Here is a 22,877-nt window from a genome sequence, read left to right on the forward strand (position 1 = left end):
GTGCTCGCGCGTACGAATTGGAAAATCTGAACTCCCACCCCGTATTCGGAAGGGGGAAGGGTTCAGGAGGCGCTTGCCAGGGCAGAGGTTTTTTTTACCTCCACGTGAGCGCCACGTGCTCCTCGCGTCCACCTTTAGTCAAGGAGTCCACCCTCAGCGGGCCCCGCGTCCTCGTCACAGGTGAGGCCCATCATCATCATCGCCGCTGCCGCCTTTGCGCGACACTATCGGTTGTCCAGGTTGTGAATGAGTAACGACATCGCAAAAACGGAGAATCTATCGGCCACGCTCGAGGTGGTTGGTGGTTGAGCGCAGTCCCGGTGGGCGCTGCGCTACGAACCCGGCGTCCCGAGTTCGATTCCCGCTCACGGTCAACACCGGTGACGATTATCTCTGAACCGGTCTTTGTCCTCCCCCTAGGTCGACTCAAATGAGCGCTTGGCGCGGTGTGCAAACACCGCCACTGGAGAGACAAAGGCGGCCGCGCGTGGTGCTGGCCACCCACCCTCCTTGTGTGTCGTTGCAGGCCTTTATAGGTGCTACTCCGCTACCAGAACTTGCCCCTTGCAGTCTGTTACAGGCTACACGGGGGATCTTAGTTATAGATTATCACACAAAACGTTCACTGGTGTGGTTCTGATATCCGTAATAGGTGAAGGAAATGAAACCTGAATTTGAATAAAAGAGCATGATTTGCGTTTTTTGGGGGATTTATGTTTAAATTTAGTGATGGAAATGGACTTTGGATGAAGTCAAAATCACGTTGGAGATTTTATTTGACCTTCTTGGGAAACTTTCCCCATATGAGTGGCATTATCATTAACAACACAACAACTGCCATTCGCCACTAAGTGGCGGTGACGTCACCACGGCGCTTGTGCCAGGCTATGTGCACGTTAAGGCCACGTGAAGTGCCTAACGCCCGCTGGCAGGAGGTCACTGGGCAAACCCAGGTGCCATGGGTCAACTGACTTAATAATAATACAAATTATCACCATTAACAACACCGACACAGACGAACAAAGACAACAGCCGCCATTTACCACATCGAGACGGACACAGAGACATCAGAGTAACACTATTAAATACATTGAAACAAGCATCGATATACAAATAAAAATATGAAACAGGCGATCACAGGGCCATCCAAACAATTACCAATTCAACAACAACAGCTGACACACCCCACTTATAGCCGGTGACATGCCCCCGGGCGTGAGTGATTTAACCAAAGACTCACTGTCTGTGGTTCTAATTGAATCAAGACGAGGCCAGGGGAACAGGCGATGATAGAGGGGAGAGCGACACGATTGTGGAAATTCCACATTTCCATGATGGCACTAAGTTCGTCCATAGTGGAATGTCAATTGGGAAAGCAATGCACACACATTATCAGTCATGATCAATCCACTGCAGAATGAACGGTTAACAACGATATATTTTTTATTGGGTGTGCTGAGAAGCTATAGCAAGCTGAAAAGTGTGTGGTACCATGGAGAAAGAGGCGCTACGGTGGCGAGATGTTAACTACCTCGCCTGGTTTTCATGAGGTCGTGGGTTCAATCCCAACCCTGACACCTGTATATTTAAAGTTTGCCTGTTCTCCCCATGGTTGCATGCATTTTTCTCCGGGTCCTCCCTCTACATTTAGAATCAACGTGCGTTTGGAGTATTTAGCTGCTATAAATTTCCACGTGATGCATCACTTTGTTGAGATATTATTTGTGGCCAGGTCGCTTCTGAAAAAGAGCTATATAGCTCAGTGGGCCTTACCTGGTTAAGTAAAAATAGTTTAATTTAGAGAGAGGTTTAAAGTGCTGATGTGACGTGTTTCCCCCCAGGTCAGGCACCAGGAGGGCGGTGAAGCGGAGCTGCGGCGTGACCACGAGCAGCAGGAGCAGGAGGAAGAGGAAGAGAGATCATGGCGGAGAATGTGCAGCGGCGCCTGGAGGAGCGAGTCCCAGAGCTGGAGCAGCTGGAGCGAGTGGGGCTCTTCTCCAGCGGCGAGATTAAGTGGGGGCTCCACACAGCATGACACAGATTCACACAGCATCGCACAGCTTCGCACAGCATTACACAGCTACTCACAGCTCGACACAGCTCAACACAGCTCCACGCAGGTACACACAGATCCACAGCTCCACACAGCATCACACAGCTCCACACAGCATCACACAGCTACACACAGCATCACACAGCTACACACACCATCACACAGCGTCGAGTGCTACCGCTGACTCCTTGCGTGTGCCCCGTTGCCAGGTGCATCTTGAAGAAGGTCACGGCGCACGAGTACCGCCTGGAGCGCCGGGCGATCAGCAAGGACGACTTTCTGAGCTACGTGCAGGTGGGGAGAGTGGAAGGCGACCAGGGGGGACACGGCCAGGGGGCTCGGCCGCCTGGAGCGTGGCTCCGCATCACCGCTGCCATCGCCGCCACGCCGAGACGGTGGTCACACTGAGACTGCAGGCTCCAGCCCGTATTCTTACTCACACTTCGGCTCAGACTTTGGTCTGGCTCAAGTGAGCCGGCTTTTGAGCGTGGTCCCAGCTATGCTCAGGATTATTTACATGAGCTGATCCTGAGCTGAGCCAGAGCTGAGCCTGAGCCGAGCCATGGCTGAACCGTTCACTCTCGCGTGGTCTTTGGAAGCATCCTATAAAATTATTTTACCAGGTAAGGCCCACTGAGCTATATGGCTCTTTTTCAGAAACAACCTGGCCACAAATGAAAGCTCAAAGCTTATGTGGAAAGTTATAGCAGCCGAATACTCTAAATGCATGTTTCTAAATGTAGAGGTAAATCTGGAGGACCCGGAGAAAAATACACGCGACCACGGGGAGAGACATGCAAACTCCAAATATACAATTTTTAAAAATCAGGATAGAACCCACAAGCTCCTGTGTACCAGGCGAGGTAGTTAACATCTCGCCACCATCCGAGCGACTCTAGCCTGAGCCTGAGTTTTAGAGGTCGAGACGCAGCCCTGAGAGCTGGTTGGAGTCGACTCCGGCGATGGATTAACTCCGGCGTTGGATTAACTCCGGCGTTGCGCCTCGCTTGGGGTTGATTGCCTGAACATTCTGGTTTCTCACTCGGCCGTAGACGGCTGCGTGGCCGCGCTTCATTGTGGGCAGTGCAGAAATATACACTTTTGTATTGCACTAACATGCTCGCACATCTTTACCTCGCCGCCTTCACTAACCTGTACTTACCGTCTTCTATCCAGTGCTGCCGTTTTTTTTTTCAAACAGCGCCTGTGCACTAAAATGTCACGGCGGAAAACAACTTTACAAGTGTCTTCTCTCTCCTTGTTGTGTTTTCAGTACGAGATGAACCTCCTGGAGCTCATCAAGCAGCGGCGTAAGGTGCGTGGACATCTGGCTCATCTGCCACGACGATTTTCTCTGGGTTTTGGGGGTTCATTTAAGAGTGTTTATCGGTTTTGGTGACCAACGTAGCAAGCCGGGCCTCTGTGGAGGACTCAGTCAGAATTCGTTGTGGCACTATTTTGGCCATCGTCTCTGAACGCCGTTTCACTCCCACAAACACATTAACGTTTCATCATCAGCAGCTGTGGTCAGTCCACTACTGGATTAAGTCCTCCGTCGGGACCATCATCTCTTGTAGCCGTGACGCGTCCTACACCCAACAGAAGGACTCGTTCGTTTAGTCTCTGGACGAGTTTGTTTGACGTGTGGCGACCTCAACGTTTTACCCGTGGCCGTCGTCTTGTGGTGACGTGGCCCTACCTGCCCCCCCCCCCCCGCGCAGCGCACGGGCTATAGGTTCAAGAAAGAAGAGATCGAGGTCGCGAGCGTCCGTCGCATTAACAAGCTGCTGACGCGCGCCACCAACAAGTGGAAGGTGGGCGCCCTCCCCTTGCACGTCCCGTCACTCGCCGTGCATCGCCATTCCTTCTGCGGTAGCGGCCGGGCACCCAGCGAGTGGCTCGGCTCGTGTATTTGCCCGGGTCGCACGGGGGGGGGCCCACTCTTTATTTGCCATCTCTTTCTGTTGTCTTGCAGGAGGACGTGCAGATGTGGCTGACGCACATCGACTTCTGCAAGCAGTGGGTGAGTGGCGCAGATTTCCGAGAAGCGCGGCCACTGGGGCGGTTGTCGAGACGCGTGCTGTAAGGACGACTGTGATGCTGGGTCTGAACAATGCACCGGAGTTAGCCGCGTTGCTTCGCAGTGTCGTGCCTATAAATACGCAGTGTCGCCCGTATCTGACAATCGTCGTGTGTTTTGAATTCCATTTCTAGTCGACCTGCCGTAACCTGTTGCCCAACAGCCCCTGTGTCCTTGCTGACTGCCCTCTAGCAATGTGCAAGTTAACGAGGTCACGGCATCGGTTTGCGTGACTGTGCAGCTCGTTATTCAAGGTCGCACTTGGGGGAGACGGCGAGGGAGGGGTTTGTGCCCTCGGTTGCGCACGACGGTGCATTGACCAATGTGACGCCATTCCCCCACTCGCAGAAATGCCGCCAGCAGCTGGGCAGGACTTTCACTACGATGCTCGCGATCCATCCCAACAAGCCAGGTGCATGCCTCCCCCGTGCTCCACCACCGTCCCTCCCCCGTGCTCCACCACCGCCCCTCCCCCGTGCTCCACCACCGTCCCTTCCCCGTGCTCCTCCACCGTCCCTTCCCCGTGCTCCACCACCGTCCCTTCCTCGTGCTCCTCCACCGTCCCTTCCCCGTGCTCCTCCACCGTCCCTCCCCCGTGCTCCACCACCGCCCCTCCCCCGTGCTCCACCACTGTCCCTCCCCCGTGCTCCACCACTGTCCCTCCCCCGTGCTCCACCACCGTCCCTTCCCCGTGCTCCTCCACCGTCCCTCCCCCGTGCTCCACCACCGCCCCTCCCCCGTGCTCCACCACCGTCCCTTCCCCGTGCTCCACTACCGTCCCTCCCCCGTGCTCCACCACTGCCCCCCCCCCCGTGCTCCACTACTGCCCCACCCTTGTGCTCCACCACCACCCCTACCCCGTGCTTCACCCACCCTTGTATTCCACCACCGCCCCTCCCTTGGACTCTTATCACCACCACTCCTCCCCCACCCCCGTGCTCCACCACCACCACCGCTGCCCCTGCCTACCTCTGACCTTTGTCTCCCTCGCTGCGCCCCCAGCGCTGTGGATTCTGGCAGCCAAGTGGGAGATGGAAGACAACAAGGCCTCAGAGCGAGCGCGGAGACTCCTGCTGCGAGCGATTCGTTTCAACCCGGAGAGCACCAAGCTCTACCAGGAGGTGACTTTTATGTCCGTGTTCGTTTACGGCGCCACAGCACCGCGGTTAGAACGCCGCAGTTTCAGCTCGATCCATCGCCGCTCCACCGCGACGAGACAGAGCGAGCAGTGAGCACTTTCGAAGAGCAGGAAGCTGTTATCTCAGAACTTCTTCCGAGATCCCTGGGAACCCAGTAAATGCGCGGGTGGGTAATTGTTATCAATGAATGAGGTACTGCAAGGTCCGACTGTGTACGTCCAGTGCTCGCTGAGCTGCATTGGCTTCCAGTTGCTGAACTACTGCATGATAAGGTCGCACTCATTACACACAGAAAGAGCTTGCCACAAATGAACCACGATACCTCGCTCATCTCGTCAAGGAGCATAAACCATCACGCAAACTCTGGTCATCCTCGCAGCGGCGTTTGGCGAGCCATCGAACAAAGACGGTCACCACATTGCGTGCTTTCAGATGCGCTTCTGCGGCCGTCTGGAACTCTATTTTCTTTCGGACATTAGGAAGCCACTGGAGCTCTACACTTTTCAATCATCTAGATTGAAAACTCATTTATTTTGAACTGCTTTTCATGTTTAGTATGTTCTTCACCCGCACCTCCGATTAGCACGGTTGGCTACGTATGGTGTGAAAGAAGTTTAATAACATTTCCATTATTCCCCCACCCCTCCCATCTGCAGTATTTCCGCATGGAGCTGATGCACGCGGAGAGGCTGCGGAACGTACAGCAGGTGCTGCAGCTCGCAAAGATAGAAACGGTAAGCGTTGGCACGGGAGCTTACCCAGTCGTTACGCACCATCACCGTCGTCGTTGCGGTTCCCCATCTGATCATTGTCCACCACCACCACCATGATCGTCATCATCGTGGTACTCGCCCAATTGTCACCCATTTCCATCATGTTTGTCGTCATAGTTGTCGTCCGATCATTCCGCGCCACCATCGGGGCTCTCATTGTCCCCCACTGTCGTTGCCATCACCGCCACTGCGTTCATCGCGTTTGGGGGGTGCGTGCAAGTGAGCGATCGTGGGGCGCTCTGTGTGCGACGCCGTTCCGCAGACCAAGGAGGACTTCCCGGACAACGTTCTCAGCGGGGAGATCGCGCAACGCGTCTACCAGAACGCCTCCAAGACGATCTCAGGTGTGTGTGCGCGAGGCACGGCTCGCTACCAACGACGGCAGCTTTTGTCGTCGTCGTTGCAACACAAACCCGGACAGGCGTGACGGTGCGCCGGTGGTGTACAGTGCACATGCGGGACGGTATTGGGTGTGCCAAGCGCAGGGGCACTGGTGCCACTGAGCCTGTCTGGACGTTTATGAGGAATTCATCTTTAATCTAACAATGGTCAAATGTAAAAATAAATTAAATGGATCGGAAAAATGTGCTTGGCCGTGCCGATTCCCGGTGATCTGATTACAGCAGAGTGTGCGGCATACACTGTAACCCTGTAATACGCCCGTATTTAAAGGATTACAGTGCATGCTGCGCTAATTTGATTACACTAACCATTACAGTTGTGTGTTCCTCGCCGGTGGTGACTACACACGTGCCCTGTAATTCAGCACTGTAGAGGCAGCGAGGGTTGCTGGATCATAGGACAAATGTCACCAAACTCCCTTGCCGTGGGCATCGATGAGGAGCTCGTACCCTGGCTCGCCAGGAGAAGGGCGGTGTACAGCAAGAAGAGACTCCAGCTTGGGATGGAGCGCTGCCCCCTTCCACGCTTGGGTTTTTATACAGACGCTCTGGTCTCGTCATTGACCGATAACACCTCCATGTGTAGGGCACCGCAGGGCTTATGGGGGGAATTTGGCGCCGGCTGACCGTATGGCTGTTGCCTTCCCGCTCATCTGTGGTTCCCTGCACCTCTGAGTCGTCCTCTCTACGAGAATTGGCGAATACTGTGCAATGCCACATTCCAAGTTTACATTATTTTATTATTATTATTACTACTCCCAACGCTGCTGTCCACTACTGTATGGAGCAGAGGTCACTTAAATGGATCTCAGAGAGAGTTTCGTGCTACCCACTTCTGTGGGCTGTGCTGTTCCAACACGAAGGGTCCGCACCGCACTGCGAGATGTGTTGTGGATTCCTCGTGACGACGCGTGCCAGTAGCAGTCGGGGTAACCCTGGCTGGACGGTGTGCATTTAAAACCCGGCGTCGCCGCTCCGCTCCGTGTCCACCAGGCGTGAAGTTCCACATCACGCTCCTATCCATCGCCAAGTCTTTTGACTTCACGAAGGAGCTCCAGAAGGAGATCTGGGAGACGTGAGTACCCGAGTTTCTCCCCTGTGCTCTCTGCCTGCGTTTGTGATTCGTTACGATGCTTAAAATATACCGCGGTGCTCAAAATCGCGTGTGGGGTGGGGTTAGGGGTCACGGCAACTCTTGTAAAGACATCCAATGTAAATAATACAAATTAGATTTCAGTACAAAATTGTTGTCGGCCTTTGTCCTCGGTGCTGTGCCTTGAGTAGCGATGCTTTGTGATGCCGCACAGACCAGGACGGTCTTCCCCTCCATTGGCATTGGGCATCATCGATTGACATCCACTCCAGTGCCGCCGACGCGTGCCCTCCAGTTTCACGCGTTGTTTTGTTTCCAGATTGTTTGCAAATTTAAATGCAATGTTTAGGCCGATGGACCAAACGGGGCTGTGCCAAATGAGACAACGGAGGGACAATACAAACGAGAAATTAAAATGAGTAAAAAATGATTGAACCGTAACCATGCATGGAACGACGCGTCGTAGCTCGCACTTGGCACACCGGTTGGCGCGCAACGCTGCGAACATTCCCAGCCGCAGCTCGTGCCGGTCGCAAGCTGTTGCCTGAACCGGCCCCGAGGCCCCCGCCATCACCAACCCGCACCGACCAGCGCTTGTGAAGTGTACGGTCAAACAACCCCCGGAACCCACATGGCGCGGGGGAGGTCTTTATCCGGTCATGGATTGGCAAAGAGCCGATTCGGAATCGAATCGACAGACACGCAGACAAGGAAATCAAATCAGAATATTTATACTGCAGGAGGAATCCTATGAGCTATAAAGCTCTTTTTTTTACAGATGTGCAGTAGGGGGGGGGGTCAGAACGATACAACAAACAATACAAAAACATGATAGTGCAAAGTATATGAAAGGTAAACAAATTACTTTAAATGATCAGGTAAAGCCCACTGAGCTATTAGCTTCTTTTCAGAAGTGACCTGGCCACAAATGAAAGCTCAAAAAAAGTGGCTTGTCACGTGGAAATTTATAACAGTAAAATAATCTAAATAATCTTAGCCAGTGGTTTTTTATCTTAACTGCAGCCTGCACCCCTTCGGTTCTCAAGCGTAAAAAAATGTAAATGTTAATAAATACAGGGGTTTGATGAAACAAAGTAATTGTACTTAGGTTCCTGTGCTTAATTGTTTTTTCGATTTACCTTCTAAAAAAATATGGCAATGTCTCGCACCCCCGGTTGGCTCAAGTGAAGCCCGCAGCCACGAGGGGCGCTACGTTCACCGCAACAGCAAAAAAACCAAACCCACCCGCGAGCCGTGACCCCCTGCCGTTTACCCCGAGTTGAATCGGCAGCCAGTGAAACACGACGAGCCGACTGCGTTGACGGCGGAGTGCCCCGCGAGAGCTCACGGCCGTGTCCGCGTGGCAGCCTGAAGAGCCGGTACCCCGACGACCACCATACGTGGGACGAGGTGGCGCGCCACCAGCTGAGGGCCCAGGATGACACAGCCGCCTCTGCCGGCATGTCGGCCGCGGAGCCTGACTGCGATGCCGAAGGATCGGGCACGACGGCCTGGACGGGCGCCGTGGCGCGCTGCGTCGCTGTCTACGAGGAGGCTGTTGCCGCTCTGCCCACAGGTCAGGAGTCATCGTGCATGCGACGCGAGTTCACGTGCATAGCGTGACGTGGCCCGGCGGGATAGCGTTGGCCGATTGTTGCAGAGGTTCGCGGTTTGGACTCGAGCAGGCTTCCCTAAATTTTGATTTAAAGCTTTCGTGACTGCAGGGATTCATATTCTTGGTTCTTTTGGTAAAGTCACGTAGAAGGGAAACAAAATAATAAAAAAATAAAATTCTCACGACATTTCGACTGCAACACAAGCAATCATCAGGTGTGAAAACCACAGCAAGAAAATTTGAAAAAAGTGGTGGGTTTTTTTTACGTTAGCACCACGGAGAGCGATTTGGCAGTTATTCAGATGGACGAGTCCATCTATGTTCGGAAAAGAGGAGGGGGAAGACGAAAATAATGGATTCGGTCTGAAAGCCACAGTAAGCCTGAACAATCATTTAAGACCCGAAATGGTTTATCAAATCCTTCCAATGATTGCTAAGCCAGAATCCATCTTCTCGGTTGAAATTGTCTCTGTGTTTGTATATGTGGATAGCCTCATGAACGAATCTCTCATGGTAGCCAGATGGCTTGCAGGCTTCCCTAGTTAATACCATAATCACATCCCGTATCCTTCGCGGTGGATGTTAAAGATCCCGCGATGTCATTCGAAGAAGAGTTAGGCCTCTCTGTTGCCAGAGGCACAGTTAAAAAATGTTTATTACATTGCAAATTACCTGATTGGTAAAGACATAGCAACTGTCATCCTCAAATGCAAGAACTTAGCAAGACCATTGGGAAAGAGTCTTGAGTCTCTGTGCGGCTTTCCCACGTAAACCAGCGTAACTTACTAGACGTGTGGGGAACCAGTCGTATCGTAGCTGGAGTGGAGATAACTTAAGTGAAAAAACGACAATTCCCGCGGTAGCGGTGGTGGTGTTGTGCGGCTGGTGAGAGTCCGCACTTCCACTACACGGAGGAGTAACGCAGTGTAACCGCAGGCGGCCTGAACCTGGACTCGAGCCCTGGATCTCGGTGGTGCCGGCCGTGCGCCCGGACCGCCGAGCCATTGGCCACCTCCGGTGTTTGACCCGGAGCCCTTGCTGACCCAGTGTCTGCTGTGACCCACAGAAGCCATGTGGAGCTGCTTCATCAACTTCTGCCTGCGAAGGATGTCCAAGAGTTCCAATGCAAACCTACTGGCCAAGGTGCCCACAGCAAATACCCAGCCAGCAATGCCCACTCAGCACTGCCCACCCAGCACTGTCCACCCAGCACTGTTTCGCTCTCCCAGTATGATGCAGTGTTGGTCGAGGCGTCTGTTGAAGCCGACTGATTCTTTCTCTGCAGTGGAACGCACAGACCCTGGCACTGTTTGACCGGGCTCACCAGGCCAGCTTGCTGTCGGAGAAGCTCTACAAGAGATGGGTGAGGATTTGACGTCAATTTCCAGGATCATGACATCCTACATTCCTCAGTCTGTGTCTATCTACTGTCGCAGGGAGTCATTATAACTCTCGTGATGATTATCTCAGAAAAATGACATAATTGAATACATTTGTGATGTTATTAGGGACTTAGCCTATCGAAAACTAGGCATACTTGTCCCTAAAATTGGCAATAGAGAACCAGTCCTAAATATATTATCAGAGTAAGTTTTTTGTTTTTATTCTGACCACAATACTTGTGGTCAATGCAGACATGATTCCTTGTAAAAGATTTCAGTTTGGTGTTTTAACATCTTAACACCTGTTTTGTTGCCAGAAAAAAAGGGGAAAACCTATTCTCAGACCTAAATAGATAAGCCTCTTCGGCCAAGGCGATGACATCATCACATGCCACGAGCGCTCCCCAACGGCGTCGCTACGCATGGCGCTGTCTCGTGCACCATGTGACATGGTTGTGGCTCAGAAGGTGACCCCGCAAATCAAATACAATCGGAGGGGGGGAACCGCGCGCTGCGACGTGTGTCACACCCTCGTGTCGGCGTTTTCCCCGGTTCCCCCGACGCGGCTTACAGTACTCGTTTGATCCTCGCCGCTGCTGCCGCCACCACCCAATTTCCTGTTGAAGGCTCAGGTGCTGCTCGGCGAGCACCAGGAGGAGGAGGCGGGCAAGGTGACACGGCTGATGTGCGAGCGCTACCCGCTCTCGTGCGACGCCTGGCTCTGCCACCTGCGGCTTCACGTCGGGGAGTCGAGCGCCGACGCATCGCGCCTCTTCCAGGAGGCCGCCGAGCGCATCTCTGACAAGGTGCGAGGCTCCGCGAGCGCTTGGTCTGAGCGGACGCAGCTCAAGAGGCACGCGGCTGCCATTGTGCCGCTATGGCCGTGCGTCACGGGTTGTCCAACCGAGGGGGTAGGGCAGGGACAGGGAGCCACCCGACCTGTGCACTTCATTTCCCACGGCCCGCAGGCCACGAGGCCTACCGTTTATAAACGAACCGCACGTAATATTCACATCAACAGAAGAAGGGAGTGCAGACAAGATCCATAGTTGCACTCTACGAAACTCCCACGTCTATGCTCTTTCCTACCTTCACCAGCCCGCACTGACCAGCCGAGTGAATTGTGGTCAAATAACAGCCACAGCCAGCATGACATGGAGAGGCCCTTCGCTGTTTATTGAGTGAATTGACAAAAGGGCTGCACGTGTGTTTATTGTTCATGTGCGTTTATTGTTCATGTCCATCTGCGTGTCTCTGCAAATGCAGAAACTCTTGCCGGTGGTCATCCTTTGGCTGAAATGGAGCAACGCCAATCAGCCCGAGGCGGAGACTGAGGCCCTGTACCAGGTACCGCAATTGCAACCACAGCGCAAATGAACGTCTTATGTAACCGAGCAGCCATTCGTACAAGAGATTCGGTCGGTGGCCCTCGTGAGCCGTTTGGTGGCAGTGGCTCCAATGTCATTCATGAGCGGAGGGTTAAGATAAATCTTTCCCAACGGTGGACTCGTCTCATCTCTTCAATGCCGTGGTGTCTTATGTATGGTGTGACTAGCAATTGCAATGTGAATGCAGAATTAGGTGGGGACGATAAGAGAAGGTCGTGCGTCGGAAACATTCCGGCTTTCACACAGAGCAGTTATTTGGCTGCATGGCGTCAGATATGTAATCAGATCACAAAGATCCATAGACTGACATCGGCCGTTCCTCAGCAGGATTTGCACGTTTATTTTTTTTGCCAGAACGTGTGTTGTTTTCATTGTGTGTTCCCTTACGGCAGCACTATTTCACGGCCGTTTTGGTTGTTATTTTCAGAAACTAGCTTTGAGCTCAGCACGGAAAGTCTCGATATCGGTCAAGAAGAGGTTCCTCAACTGGGCCTACAAGCATGGAGGATACAAGAAAGCCCACAGCGTCTTCCAGAGGTTCGTGCACCATTGCTGGCTGCTAGATTATTAACCACTAATATCAAGTGTAACACCATCTGTAGATGATGAGAAATTAATCTGGAAACAGTCTTCCCAATACAGGACCACAGAGCTTGCGTAATTATAGGCACCGGTTCTGGTTGCCTTCCTGCTCATATCTGGTTTCCTACAACTCTGAATCTTTCTCTGTCCCAGAGAGTGAACGATAACTGTGCGTTACAGGTGCTGAATGATTATTATTAATCCACACTAGGTAATATCTACACAGAAAGAAGTGCAATTGTGACCATTGGCTCGCTCGTCCCATCATGCCCTGCATGTCTGAATGACATCACCCGTACAGCGCACGTACCATGCACACAGCCTCGTTTTAGAACCTAATCAAAGCATGTCTTACGACAGATGGTGTAACGACTGTCACTTTTTCCACCATCAAATGTTCTTTCAAAACGTTGAACCGTTTTTAAACTCATTTAGTTTTTAGATGGTGATCTGCGTTACCGGCCCAAGTGGCACTGCGGTTATCGTGCATGGCCTAGCGAGGAGGTTTATAATTGAAACCAAAGTCGGGAATCTAATCGCCCAAATTGCTCCTCAAAAGTTGATATCTGAGAGATGATTTCTGGAAAGTTAATGGTGGAGGAATTGGCTCCCGCCGTGGAAATGTGAAATATCTATTACAGCCTCAGATTCGCCAACAGAGATGAGCTTGGCTCGTCTCAGCAGGTAGACACGGGGACCAAAATTAACAGCTGCCACATTACGTGCACGGTGAAGGAGGACCGCTCGTCCGGTTACAAACATTCTTGTTGAATAAAAATTGGCTGTCGTGTACATTCGTAGCCACTTGTGTATTTTACGTAGTCACGGAATCCCGGCTGGAGCAGTATGACACGTTTCCCTCGGTCCCAAGTGAGCGGTGGTGGTCCTGAGTCTGCGGTGGAAATTCCACATTCCGATGGCGAGGGCCAGCCACACATGTATCCATTCATACGACAACCATTGACTTACAAAGTGGTGCACCTATAAAGTGGTGCTCATTGTATCAATCCCAGAGGGATGATGAGGCAGTGAGGGTATGTCAATGACACACATTGTGATTAGCATCAAATGAACTACACTTGCTTTGTTCTGGCCAGTGTGGTTGTTGCATGTGTCGCCGATTGCTTATCGTTTGTTGTTTTAGTTTCCAGGAATGCAGGCCCCACTCGAAGGAGTTTTTCCAGCGGATGATTGCAATCGAGAAGGAGCAGGTGAACACCCCCTTCACCCTGCCACCACTAAAATCATCGCAGCGTCTTTCAGCATCGTAGTTAAAATGTCTGAATTACAGGGGAAAGGGTCAAGTTCGGAACGAGCCAGTCCTCCAGGGATTCACAAGTCAGTGTCGCAGTTCACTTCAAGAATCTATTCCCATCTGGTTTTTACCGTCTCATTTGTATTTTCCCATTTTATCCTTGGCTCGTTTGTGCGATGACACCGGCTGTGCTTGCCTCTGTGTGACATCATACCACGTGAATGAATCCTGAATCAGTGATCCTCACGTGCGCGATTCGACGCGCGTCTCGCGATTCTATGTGTCTTCTTAAGAACTGATTTTTTTGTTTAATTAGTTGTCCTTCCCCCTGCACCTCCGATTAGCATGGTTGGCTACGTACAGCGCGAAAGAAGTTCCACATACGAGCATTAGCGAACAATTTTAATTGACGAATACGTTGCGTCGTTACGCGCCGAGTGACCGCTGCCTGCTGCTGTTGCCATGCGGGACACAGGCCGCCGGTGGAAACATGGAGAAGCTTCGCGAGTTCTACGAGCGGGCTCTGCGCGAGTTCGGTGCCACGGAGCCTGGTGAGCCACGTCCCGAGTGCACCGCTCACCAGCACGCACGTGTGGCCCGCACGATGGCCTTCAGGAGCTGGTGGAACCCTCGCTGATGGGAACAACTTGCCAGAGCCTAGATTATTACACTTTAACAATTTTTTTTTTGTTCCTGGGTAGTAAGTGTTATTTCCTAATTGCTTATGCCTCAAAAGTACAGAAAATGGCTATTATTCCCTACAAACATTGCTTTTGTGACCAGGACAGTAATATTTAGAAATTTACCTATTTTACAGAACATTCCAGATAGATTCAGTGCTGAGTATACTTGGAGGAACTTTTAGAACATTCTAGAACTTTCCAGTAATATAAATAGTAATGTAAATACAGGGGCCTTAAGCCCACCAGTTCAGCTTAGTTCCAGCTGCCTAAGTGGATATCTACATTTTTCTGAGATGGCATCAAGAGGCTGCAAGCATTTTTGCTATGTCTGTGGCCAATTTATCAAGACATGAGCGAAAAAGTACTCTGTGGAAGCATCTGCTAAGATGTGTGAGGCCTACAAGGCATATTTCGGCATGCCTGTTGGGGGTCAAGACAAACCCTGGGCACCTCATTTCACCTGCGAGCAATCCAAAAAAACTGGAAGGTAAAATGGACAATTGTTACTCGGAATTTTATATTATAAAACGTGTTAATTTTATATTATAAAATGTGTTAATTTTATATTATAAAATGTGTTAATTTTTTAAATTGTGAAAGTTTTAAATTTTTAAATGTTTGACAATTTTCAATGTTATTGAAAAAATATATCATATTTGAAAAATGTTGAAAGAATCTGTTACACATTAGTCCTGGGTGAAATAAATGTATTTTAATAGGATGGTACAGAGGAAAAGAGAGCCATGAAGTTCCCTTTCCCAAGAGTTTGGCGGGAGAGAGCAGCTGTCTTTAGAAGAGAGCAGCAAGTCAGAGAGTGAGGAAGACGTTGTGTAGATCCAGATGACAATTTCAGAGGTGGAGCTGAGGAGAGAAACCCATACTACCCCAACCAAAAAGAGCTTAACGACTTGATCAGAGATCTTGGTCTTACCAAGTCCAATGCTGAGCCTTTGATGTCTAGGCTCAAGCAGTGGAACTTGTTGGAACAAAGTGTGCAAGTCGCAGATCAGAGGAAGCGTCACCAACCTTTTTGGCAGCTTCTTCACCTGTCAAGATGGGCTCTGCTTCTGCCACAATGTGACCAGTCTATTCGAAGCAATCGGAATCACCTGTAACCAGAATGAGTGGTGCCTCTTCATCGACAGCTCATCCAAGAGCCTCAAAAAGTTGTGCTGCTTCCATAATGGTAACAAGTACCCGTCTCTTCCCCTGGCTGACTCGATGCACCTCAAAGAGGATTACAACAGCATGAAGACCTTGCTGGACGCCTTGAAGTATGATCAGTACGGCTGGGAGGTCATCGGAGGCTTCAAAATGGTGGAATTCCTGATGGGTCTCCAAGGCGATTTTACCAAGTTTCCCTGCTATCTTTGCCTTTGGGACAGCAGGGGGACACCAAGGCGCACTACCACAGGCGGGACTGACCACAGCGGACCGAGTTCTCTGTGGGGAGGAACAACGTCAAGTGGGAGCCACTGGTGGACCACCGGAAGGTGCTGATGCCACCACTGCACATCAAATTGGGGATTATGAAACAATTTGTCAGAGCTGTAGATAAGGAGTCGGTAGCCTTCAAGTACCTTCAAGACTTCTCCCCTAAGCTGTCTGAGGCAAAGGTCAAAGCCGGTGTCTTCATCGGACCACAGATAAAGAAGATCCTGGAGTGCAATGAATTCCCCAAGAAGCTCACTAGTAAGGAGAAAGCGGCTTGGAACAGCTTTGTCGCAGTGGTTTGTGGCTTCCTGGGCAATCACAAGGTCAAAAACTATGTGGAGCTGGTTGAGACTCTGGTGAAGAACTGCGGCACAATGGGCTGTCGGATGTTCCTCAAAGTCCATATCCTTGATGCTCATCTTGATAAATTCAAGGAGAACATGGGAGCGTACTCGGAGGAGCAAGGCGAGCACTTCCACCAGGATATACTGGACTTTGAATGCCTCTACCAAGGACAGTATCACGAGGACCTGATGGGAGACTACATTTGGGGGTTGATTCGTCAAAGTGATTTCCAGTATTATCGTAAATCTCGAAAAACTACTGAATCTTTTATAATTATTTTTGTATTACTTTAGTATAAATACATGTTAATTTTGATTCATGTTTTTTTCTGACTTTATGTGAACGAAAAGACACATTCGCCTGTTTTCTCATTGAAAATAAGTACATTTCAAAATATCACTGTCCTGGTCACAAAAGCAAAGTTTGTGGGGAATAATAGCCATTTTCTATACTTAGGCATAAGCAATTACGAAATAACACAATACCGAGAAACAAAAATTGTGTTATTCTGCTTGTTTTACCCAGAAAAATCCTGAGTCTGTTTCAGGCTTTTTTCAGGAGGGTCCCATCAAGTTTCCGCAGCAGTAGGGAGGGGTGGGGAGTGTTGTTGCTACGTATGATCCCTATTGAGTAATTTGTAGGTAATCTTTCAGCATGGGGATGTTTGGCCAATTAAAGTTCCATCGTTATTTTTTTAGGATGAAACCTATGCAGAATGGGGGGATAACTTTAAACTGCATGCAGAAATGTTGGTAAACGAAACCCCAGGGTCTTCTTACTGTGAGGCATGAGTGTTGCCACTCCACAACGCTGTACTCTACAGAAGAGCCATTACATTGTATGTATTTATAGTTAACAAGGCGGTGTTAACAATGGTGGAAAGGCATTTTCCGCTTTAGCGTTAACGCCTCTGCAAAGTGTTGTTTGTAATCTCAACTCTGATCGCTCGCGATGTCGTATGTGCCCTCTCGTTCCCCTGCTGGGTCACGTCCGCTTCGCCCGCCGCCCCAGACCTGTGGCTGGCCTACGTGCTGGAGGAGCGACGTCACCCCAAGGGGCGGCCCGAGGCCTGCGGCAAAATCCACTGGCGCGCCGTGCGGACCCTCGCGGCCGAGCACGTGGACTTATTCATCTCGCGCTTCGCGCTCATGCAGGCTGGGCACCTTCAGTAGCGCCCACAATGCCGGGCGCCCGCGACTCCACCCTGCCCCCTGTATTTCCCCCCACGCCCCCCTTACAGGCGAGTCCACAACCGAGCGGTGCAACCGAGTCGCTCGCGCGTGGACTCATGCGACGTCCACACGTGGACAGGCAATTTAAGTTCCATGGTTTCAAGAGTGGTTGTGTTGCGCAATCGATCGCTCGGGTGTGGACGCGGCTTTACAGGAAAGGCGCGGTCCAAAAAGAGGGTCCCAGAGGGAAGTGGACAACGTTTAGTTTGCGGCAGTGCCGATCCACGCGCGTTGCGTTTACTTCGGTTTCGCTGCGCAATTCCACACTTGCCTAGATTACTGTCAACTCGGCGTCGAGGCGCGTGGCGCAAACCAAGTGCGCGTCTTGTACTCAAGGGGTTCGTGTGGCCCCTGCAGCCACTGGAGTGAGGAGCATTCATGCGGACTTTGTGCGACGTCTGCCCGCACCTGAAGTCATTCTGCATCACTGACAGCTGCATCCTCAATCTTCTCAAGCTTAACTCTAACTCGACCATTTTAGCGTCCCTCAATAACAGCCAGGCCACACCGAGGGTGGATAAAATCTGAGTCGAGTAGAATTAAAATACTTGCATACAACGTTCATCGCTTAACAACGATCCTTAAGCCGTTAAGCTCATGATAACACCAATAGGATTGTGCGCATGAGTATCAATAATTTACAATGTATACAAAGCGTCTTGAAATTTTAAGGGTAATCGATTCCTCAGCCCATATTGTGACAGTTGATCAGGGCAATGGGATTAAATTGCAGAATGCAAAAAAATCAATATACAAACCGTCAAACTTGCCTGCTGCTGCCAACATGATGGAAATTGCCGTTTATTTGCGACTGCATGTTTGTGTTTTGCAAGGTGATAGTTGGCAGGGGCTGCTGCTATCATCGAGTTTGTTTTGAACTTGAATGACAAGTAATCTCCACGGTAGCGAGATGTTAACTTCGTCACCTGGTATACAGGAGGAGGTTGTGGGTTCAATCCCAACCCTGACGCCTGCTGTATATAGATGGTGTTTGATGTTTCTTCTGGTAGTTGTGTGGATTTTTCTGGGTTTTTATTCCACGTTTTGAAACATGCGTTTAGAGTAATTGGGCTTCTCTAAATTTACACACAAGCCAGTTCAGCTATTACATGTGGCCAGGTCGCTTCTGAAAAAGAGCTATGTAGCTCAGTGGGCCTTACCTGTCAAATAAAAATTGTAATAGTTAATTGGGCAAGAGTTGCATCTCCCTGCTTGCAAGGCACTGGGGTGGTGCTCTCTTCTACAGTGAGGGAAAGAAGTATTTGATCCCCTGCTGATTTTGTACTTTTGCCCACTGACAAAAAAATGATCAGTCTATAATTTTAATGGTAGGTTTATTTGAACAGTGAGGGACAGAATAACAACAACAAAAAATACAGAAAAAACGCATGTCAAAATGTTATAAATGTATTTGCATTTTAATGAGGGAAATAAGTATTTAACCCCTCTGCAAAACACGACTTAGTACTTGGTGGCAAAACCCTTGTTGGCAATCACAGAGGTCAGACGTTTCTTGTTGTTGGCCACCAGGTTTGCACACATCTCAAGAGGCATTTTGTCCCATTCCTCTTTGCAGATCTTCTCCAAGTCATTAAGGTTTCGAGGCTGACGTTTGGCAACTCGAACCTTCAGCTCCCGCCACAGATTTTCTATGGGATTTAGGTCTGGAGACTGGCTAGGCCACTCCAGGACCTTAATGTGCTTCTTCTTGAGCCACTCCTTTGTTGCCTTGGCCGTGTGTTTTGGGTCATTGTCATGCTGGAATACCCATCCACGACCCATTTTCAATTCCCTGGCTGAGGGAAGGAGGTTCTCGCCCAAGATTTGATGATACATGGCCCCGTCCATCCTCCCGTTGATGCGGTGAAGTTGTCCTGTCCCCTTGGCAGAAAAACACCCCCAAAGCATAATCTTTCCACCTCCATGTTTGACGGTGGGGATGGTGTTCTTGGGGTCATAGGCAGCATTCCTCCGAACACATGGTCTCATCTGACCACAACACTTTCACCCAGTTGTCCTCTGAATCATTCAGATGTTCATTGGCAAACTTCAGACGGGCATGTATATGTGCTTTCTTGAGCAGGGGGAACCTTGCGGGCGCTGCAGGATTTCAGTCCTTCACGGCGTAGTGTGTTACCTAATTGTTTTCTTGGTGACTATAGTCCCAGCTGCCTTTAGATCATTGACAAGATCCTCCCGTGTAGTTCTGTGCTGATTCCTCACCGTTCTCATGATCATTGCAACCCCACGAGGTGAGATCTTGCATGGAGCCCCAGGCCAAGGGAGATTGACAGTTCTTTTGTGGTTCTTCCATTTGCGAATAATCGCAGCAACTGTTGTCACCTCACCAAGCTGCTTGGCAATGGTCTTGTAGCCCATTCCAGCCTTGTGTAGGTCTACAATCTTGTCCCTGACATCCTTGGAGAGCTCTTTGGTCTTGGCCATGGTGAAGAGTTTGGAATTTGATTGATTGCTTCTGTAGACAGATGCCTTTTATACAGGTAACAAGTACTAAGTCATGTTTTGCAGAGGGGTCAAATACTTATTTCCCTCATTAAAATGCAAATTAATTTATAACATTCTTGACATGCGTTTTTCTGGATTTTGTTATTCTGTCTCTCGTTCAAATAAACCTACCATTAAAATTATAGACTGATCATTTCTTTGTCAGTGGGCAAACGTACAAAATCGGCAAAGGATCAAATACTTTTTTTCCCTCACTGTATTGGCAGCCCTGAGCCGGTGGTGGTGATTTTGCATTCCCAAGGTGAGGGGTCCAGGTTGTGTAAATGAACGACCGCTGTTGGCTTTCCACAAAGTCGAGGGATGATGATCGGCTTGGGATATGAACTTTCGGCAGGATGGTGAGTCGAGCCCCTTTCAAGAGTGTGGCAGCCAGCTCCAATAAAAGTAGCATCAAGGCGCACGTAGGAACTTGTTTGAGTTATTTTGCCTCAAACCAGTTAAAAGCATTTGCCCAAGGACATTCTGCTGAATTTCGCAATTCAATTTGGAGGAAGGCTTGTGGGACTGGTTTGATTTGCATATTGGCATTTAAAACTCATCTTGCTAACATTACCCAACGGCATTCATCTACAAAATATTTGAGAGGCGTGAGCTGCTTTTGCGCAAGCAGTCGAAGCTGGTCACCACATGTTTGTGACGTCACAACAAGGAATTATCGTGAGCTAAGTTTGTGACCGTGTGGCATTGCAATCTAAAAGATGCCATGTAAAAAGTGATGCCTTCTGACGCCATGACAGATTGTTTACATTTTTTGTTCAAGTGAACGTCAATTTCCATGAATCACAAATGGTACAAACAATCCTCCCTCTCCCCAAAGCAACTATATTTAAGTTATCGGTTTCAAACAGAATGATATAGAACTTTAAACATTTTGTATTATACATTTTAACACACTTTAGCAAGATATTAGCGACTTCCACAAAAATTCAGGCTATTTTCCAGCACGTGGAAACCTGACCACCAATACATAATCCGAGTGTAGGGGCAAAACCCCATTAAAACAATTTAAATATTAAAATTACTTCCGTATAATAGTTGTGATAGTGATTGTGCATTGAATTAATTCTGTCTCACGCAACGCTTGCCTTTGCATTCCTTGTAATTGTGTTGGCAAGATGACGTAATAAATGTTTTTATTCAGGATTTCCCCGTGAGTACCGTCTGTGCCGAGTTACAGTAACAACATAGCAAGCGGATGACCGAAAAGGGACATGCGAGCGGAGCGGAACGGATGTCAAAGTGCAAATGTGGAATTTGCGTGAGCTGGTTTCAACTCGGATTTAAGGAATAGGATGGTGACAAATTATACATTGGGTCTCGGTTTAGTGAAAATCAAAGTGAAAACGTCCGACTCAAAATGTGCGAGTCTGCACGGATTGAATGGCAGCATTGATAAAAAAATAAACGAAACTATACATTTTGACTTTCGTGACTGCAGGAATTCATATTCTTTGGTTCTTTCGGTAAAAGGTAGTGTGTATAATAATGAACAAGTTAATACAAAACACACTAATGTAGACTAGCCTGGTTCATAATTGTAGTGAGTGTACTGGCAGTCTAATGTATACTGTAGCCTGGTTTTTAAGCTTGGTGAGCGTATTGGCAGTCTATAATGTTGACTTATTCTTGGTTCTTTCGGTAATCAAATAAAAAACAAACCACGACGTTTCGATCACAACACAAGCGATCGTCTTCAGGAGGAAAGGGGGGGGAGAAGGTCACCGAAGGGAACCGTTTATAAAGGTTTCAAAAATGGGTGTGGCACAAGAGCTCCCGCTGCGCAATGAAGTGGGTGGGGCATGTGCCCTGGGGTCGGAGCACCAATGTGAAGCACAACATGCAGTGCCACAAAACGTCTTGGTGTTGGAACGAAATGGGCGGGGCATATGTGGGGTAAGATAAAAAAAATGACATCAAGTCACGGCTTGACCTGTGCTCCCTTGACAAGAAAACACAAATCAAGTCATGACCCAAAGTGGTTGATGACATTTTTCTAATGATTGGTGAGTTTGTAACCATCCTCTCGGTTGAAATTGTCTGTATATATGGATGGCTTCATGAACGAATCTTTGTTGATAGCCAGTGGGCTTGCAAAGTACCATCGTCTTAGAGAAATCAATTGCGTGTGAGCCAGCCGCATTAAAATAATGATCAGCCACGGCAGAAGTATTGGTCCTACCGTGTTTCAAATCTGCCTTATGCTCACGAACACGGTCCGAGACATGTTGCTTAGTTTCCCCAATGTAACTGCTGCCACAGATACAGCTTAGTTTGTTGACGCCGGGATATTGCATGTCAGGAATCTTGTCCTATACAGATGGGATCAGAAACTAAGCTGTGCCTGCCGCAGTAGTTACATTGGGGAAACTAAGCGACATGTCTCAGACCGTGTTTGCGAACACGAGGCAGATCTGAAACATGGTAGAACCAACACCTGCCGTGGCTGATCATTGTTTTAACGCTGTGGGCACACATGAAATTGATTTCTCCAAGATGAAGGTACTATGCAAACCCACTGGCTATCAAAAACGATTTGTTCATGTAGCCATCCAGATATATAAACACAGACACAATTTCAACCGAGAAGATGGGTACAAATTGAGCAATCATTGGAAGGACGTTATTAACCAGGTAAAGTCATAACTGGCTGTGATGCTTCCATCCTACCTGCCTATGTTAGCAGGTATTTCTGACTCTCTGAGTTACATTACCTTGTTAATGTCTTTACATTAACAGGCTAAATGTCTCACTAACATAGCTGCTGCTCCCTTTTCCTCGATACGGCGGTGGCGCTCGTTCGTTAATAGGCTGAATGTCTCTCATTAACACAGCTGCTGCTGCGGGAGCTGTCTCACATTGACATGCTAATCTGTAATCTCGAGCAATACAATGGCTT

General features: G+C 49.5%; 1 protein-coding gene across 1 annotated transcript; it reads left to right on the forward strand.

Annotated features, from left to right (window-relative positions):
- The first annotated feature begins 31 nt into the window (after positions 1-31).
- Positions 32-21,124, forward strand: UTP6 (UTP6 small subunit processome component). The gene is made up of 20 exons (XM_032967358.2): positions 32-180; positions 1,842-2,013; positions 2,263-2,347; positions 3,327-3,368; positions 3,775-3,867; positions 4,029-4,076; positions 4,482-4,545; positions 5,136-5,254; positions 5,929-6,006; positions 6,308-6,389; positions 7,440-7,521; positions 8,907-9,115; positions 10,221-10,297; positions 10,440-10,517; positions 11,163-11,342; positions 11,803-11,883; positions 12,352-12,461; positions 13,651-13,717; positions 14,237-14,312; positions 17,235-21,124. The coding sequence occupies exons 2-20, from the start codon at positions 1,922-1,924 to the stop codon at positions 17,393-17,395; spliced, it is 1,824 nt and encodes a 607-aa protein (XP_032823249.1). The 5' UTR covers positions 32-180; positions 1,842-1,921; the 3' UTR covers positions 17,396-21,124.
- The last annotated feature ends 1,753 nt before the right edge of the window (positions 21,125-22,877 follow it).

This window comes from Petromyzon marinus, chromosome 37 (genome assembly GCF_048934315.1).
Source record: "Petromyzon marinus isolate PM22_M1 ecotype Great Lakes invasive population chromosome 37, UKy_Petmar_22M1.pri1.0, whole genome shotgun sequence".
Classification (NCBI taxonomy): Eukaryota; Metazoa; Chordata; class Hyperoartia; order Petromyzontiformes; family Petromyzontidae; genus Petromyzon; species Petromyzon marinus.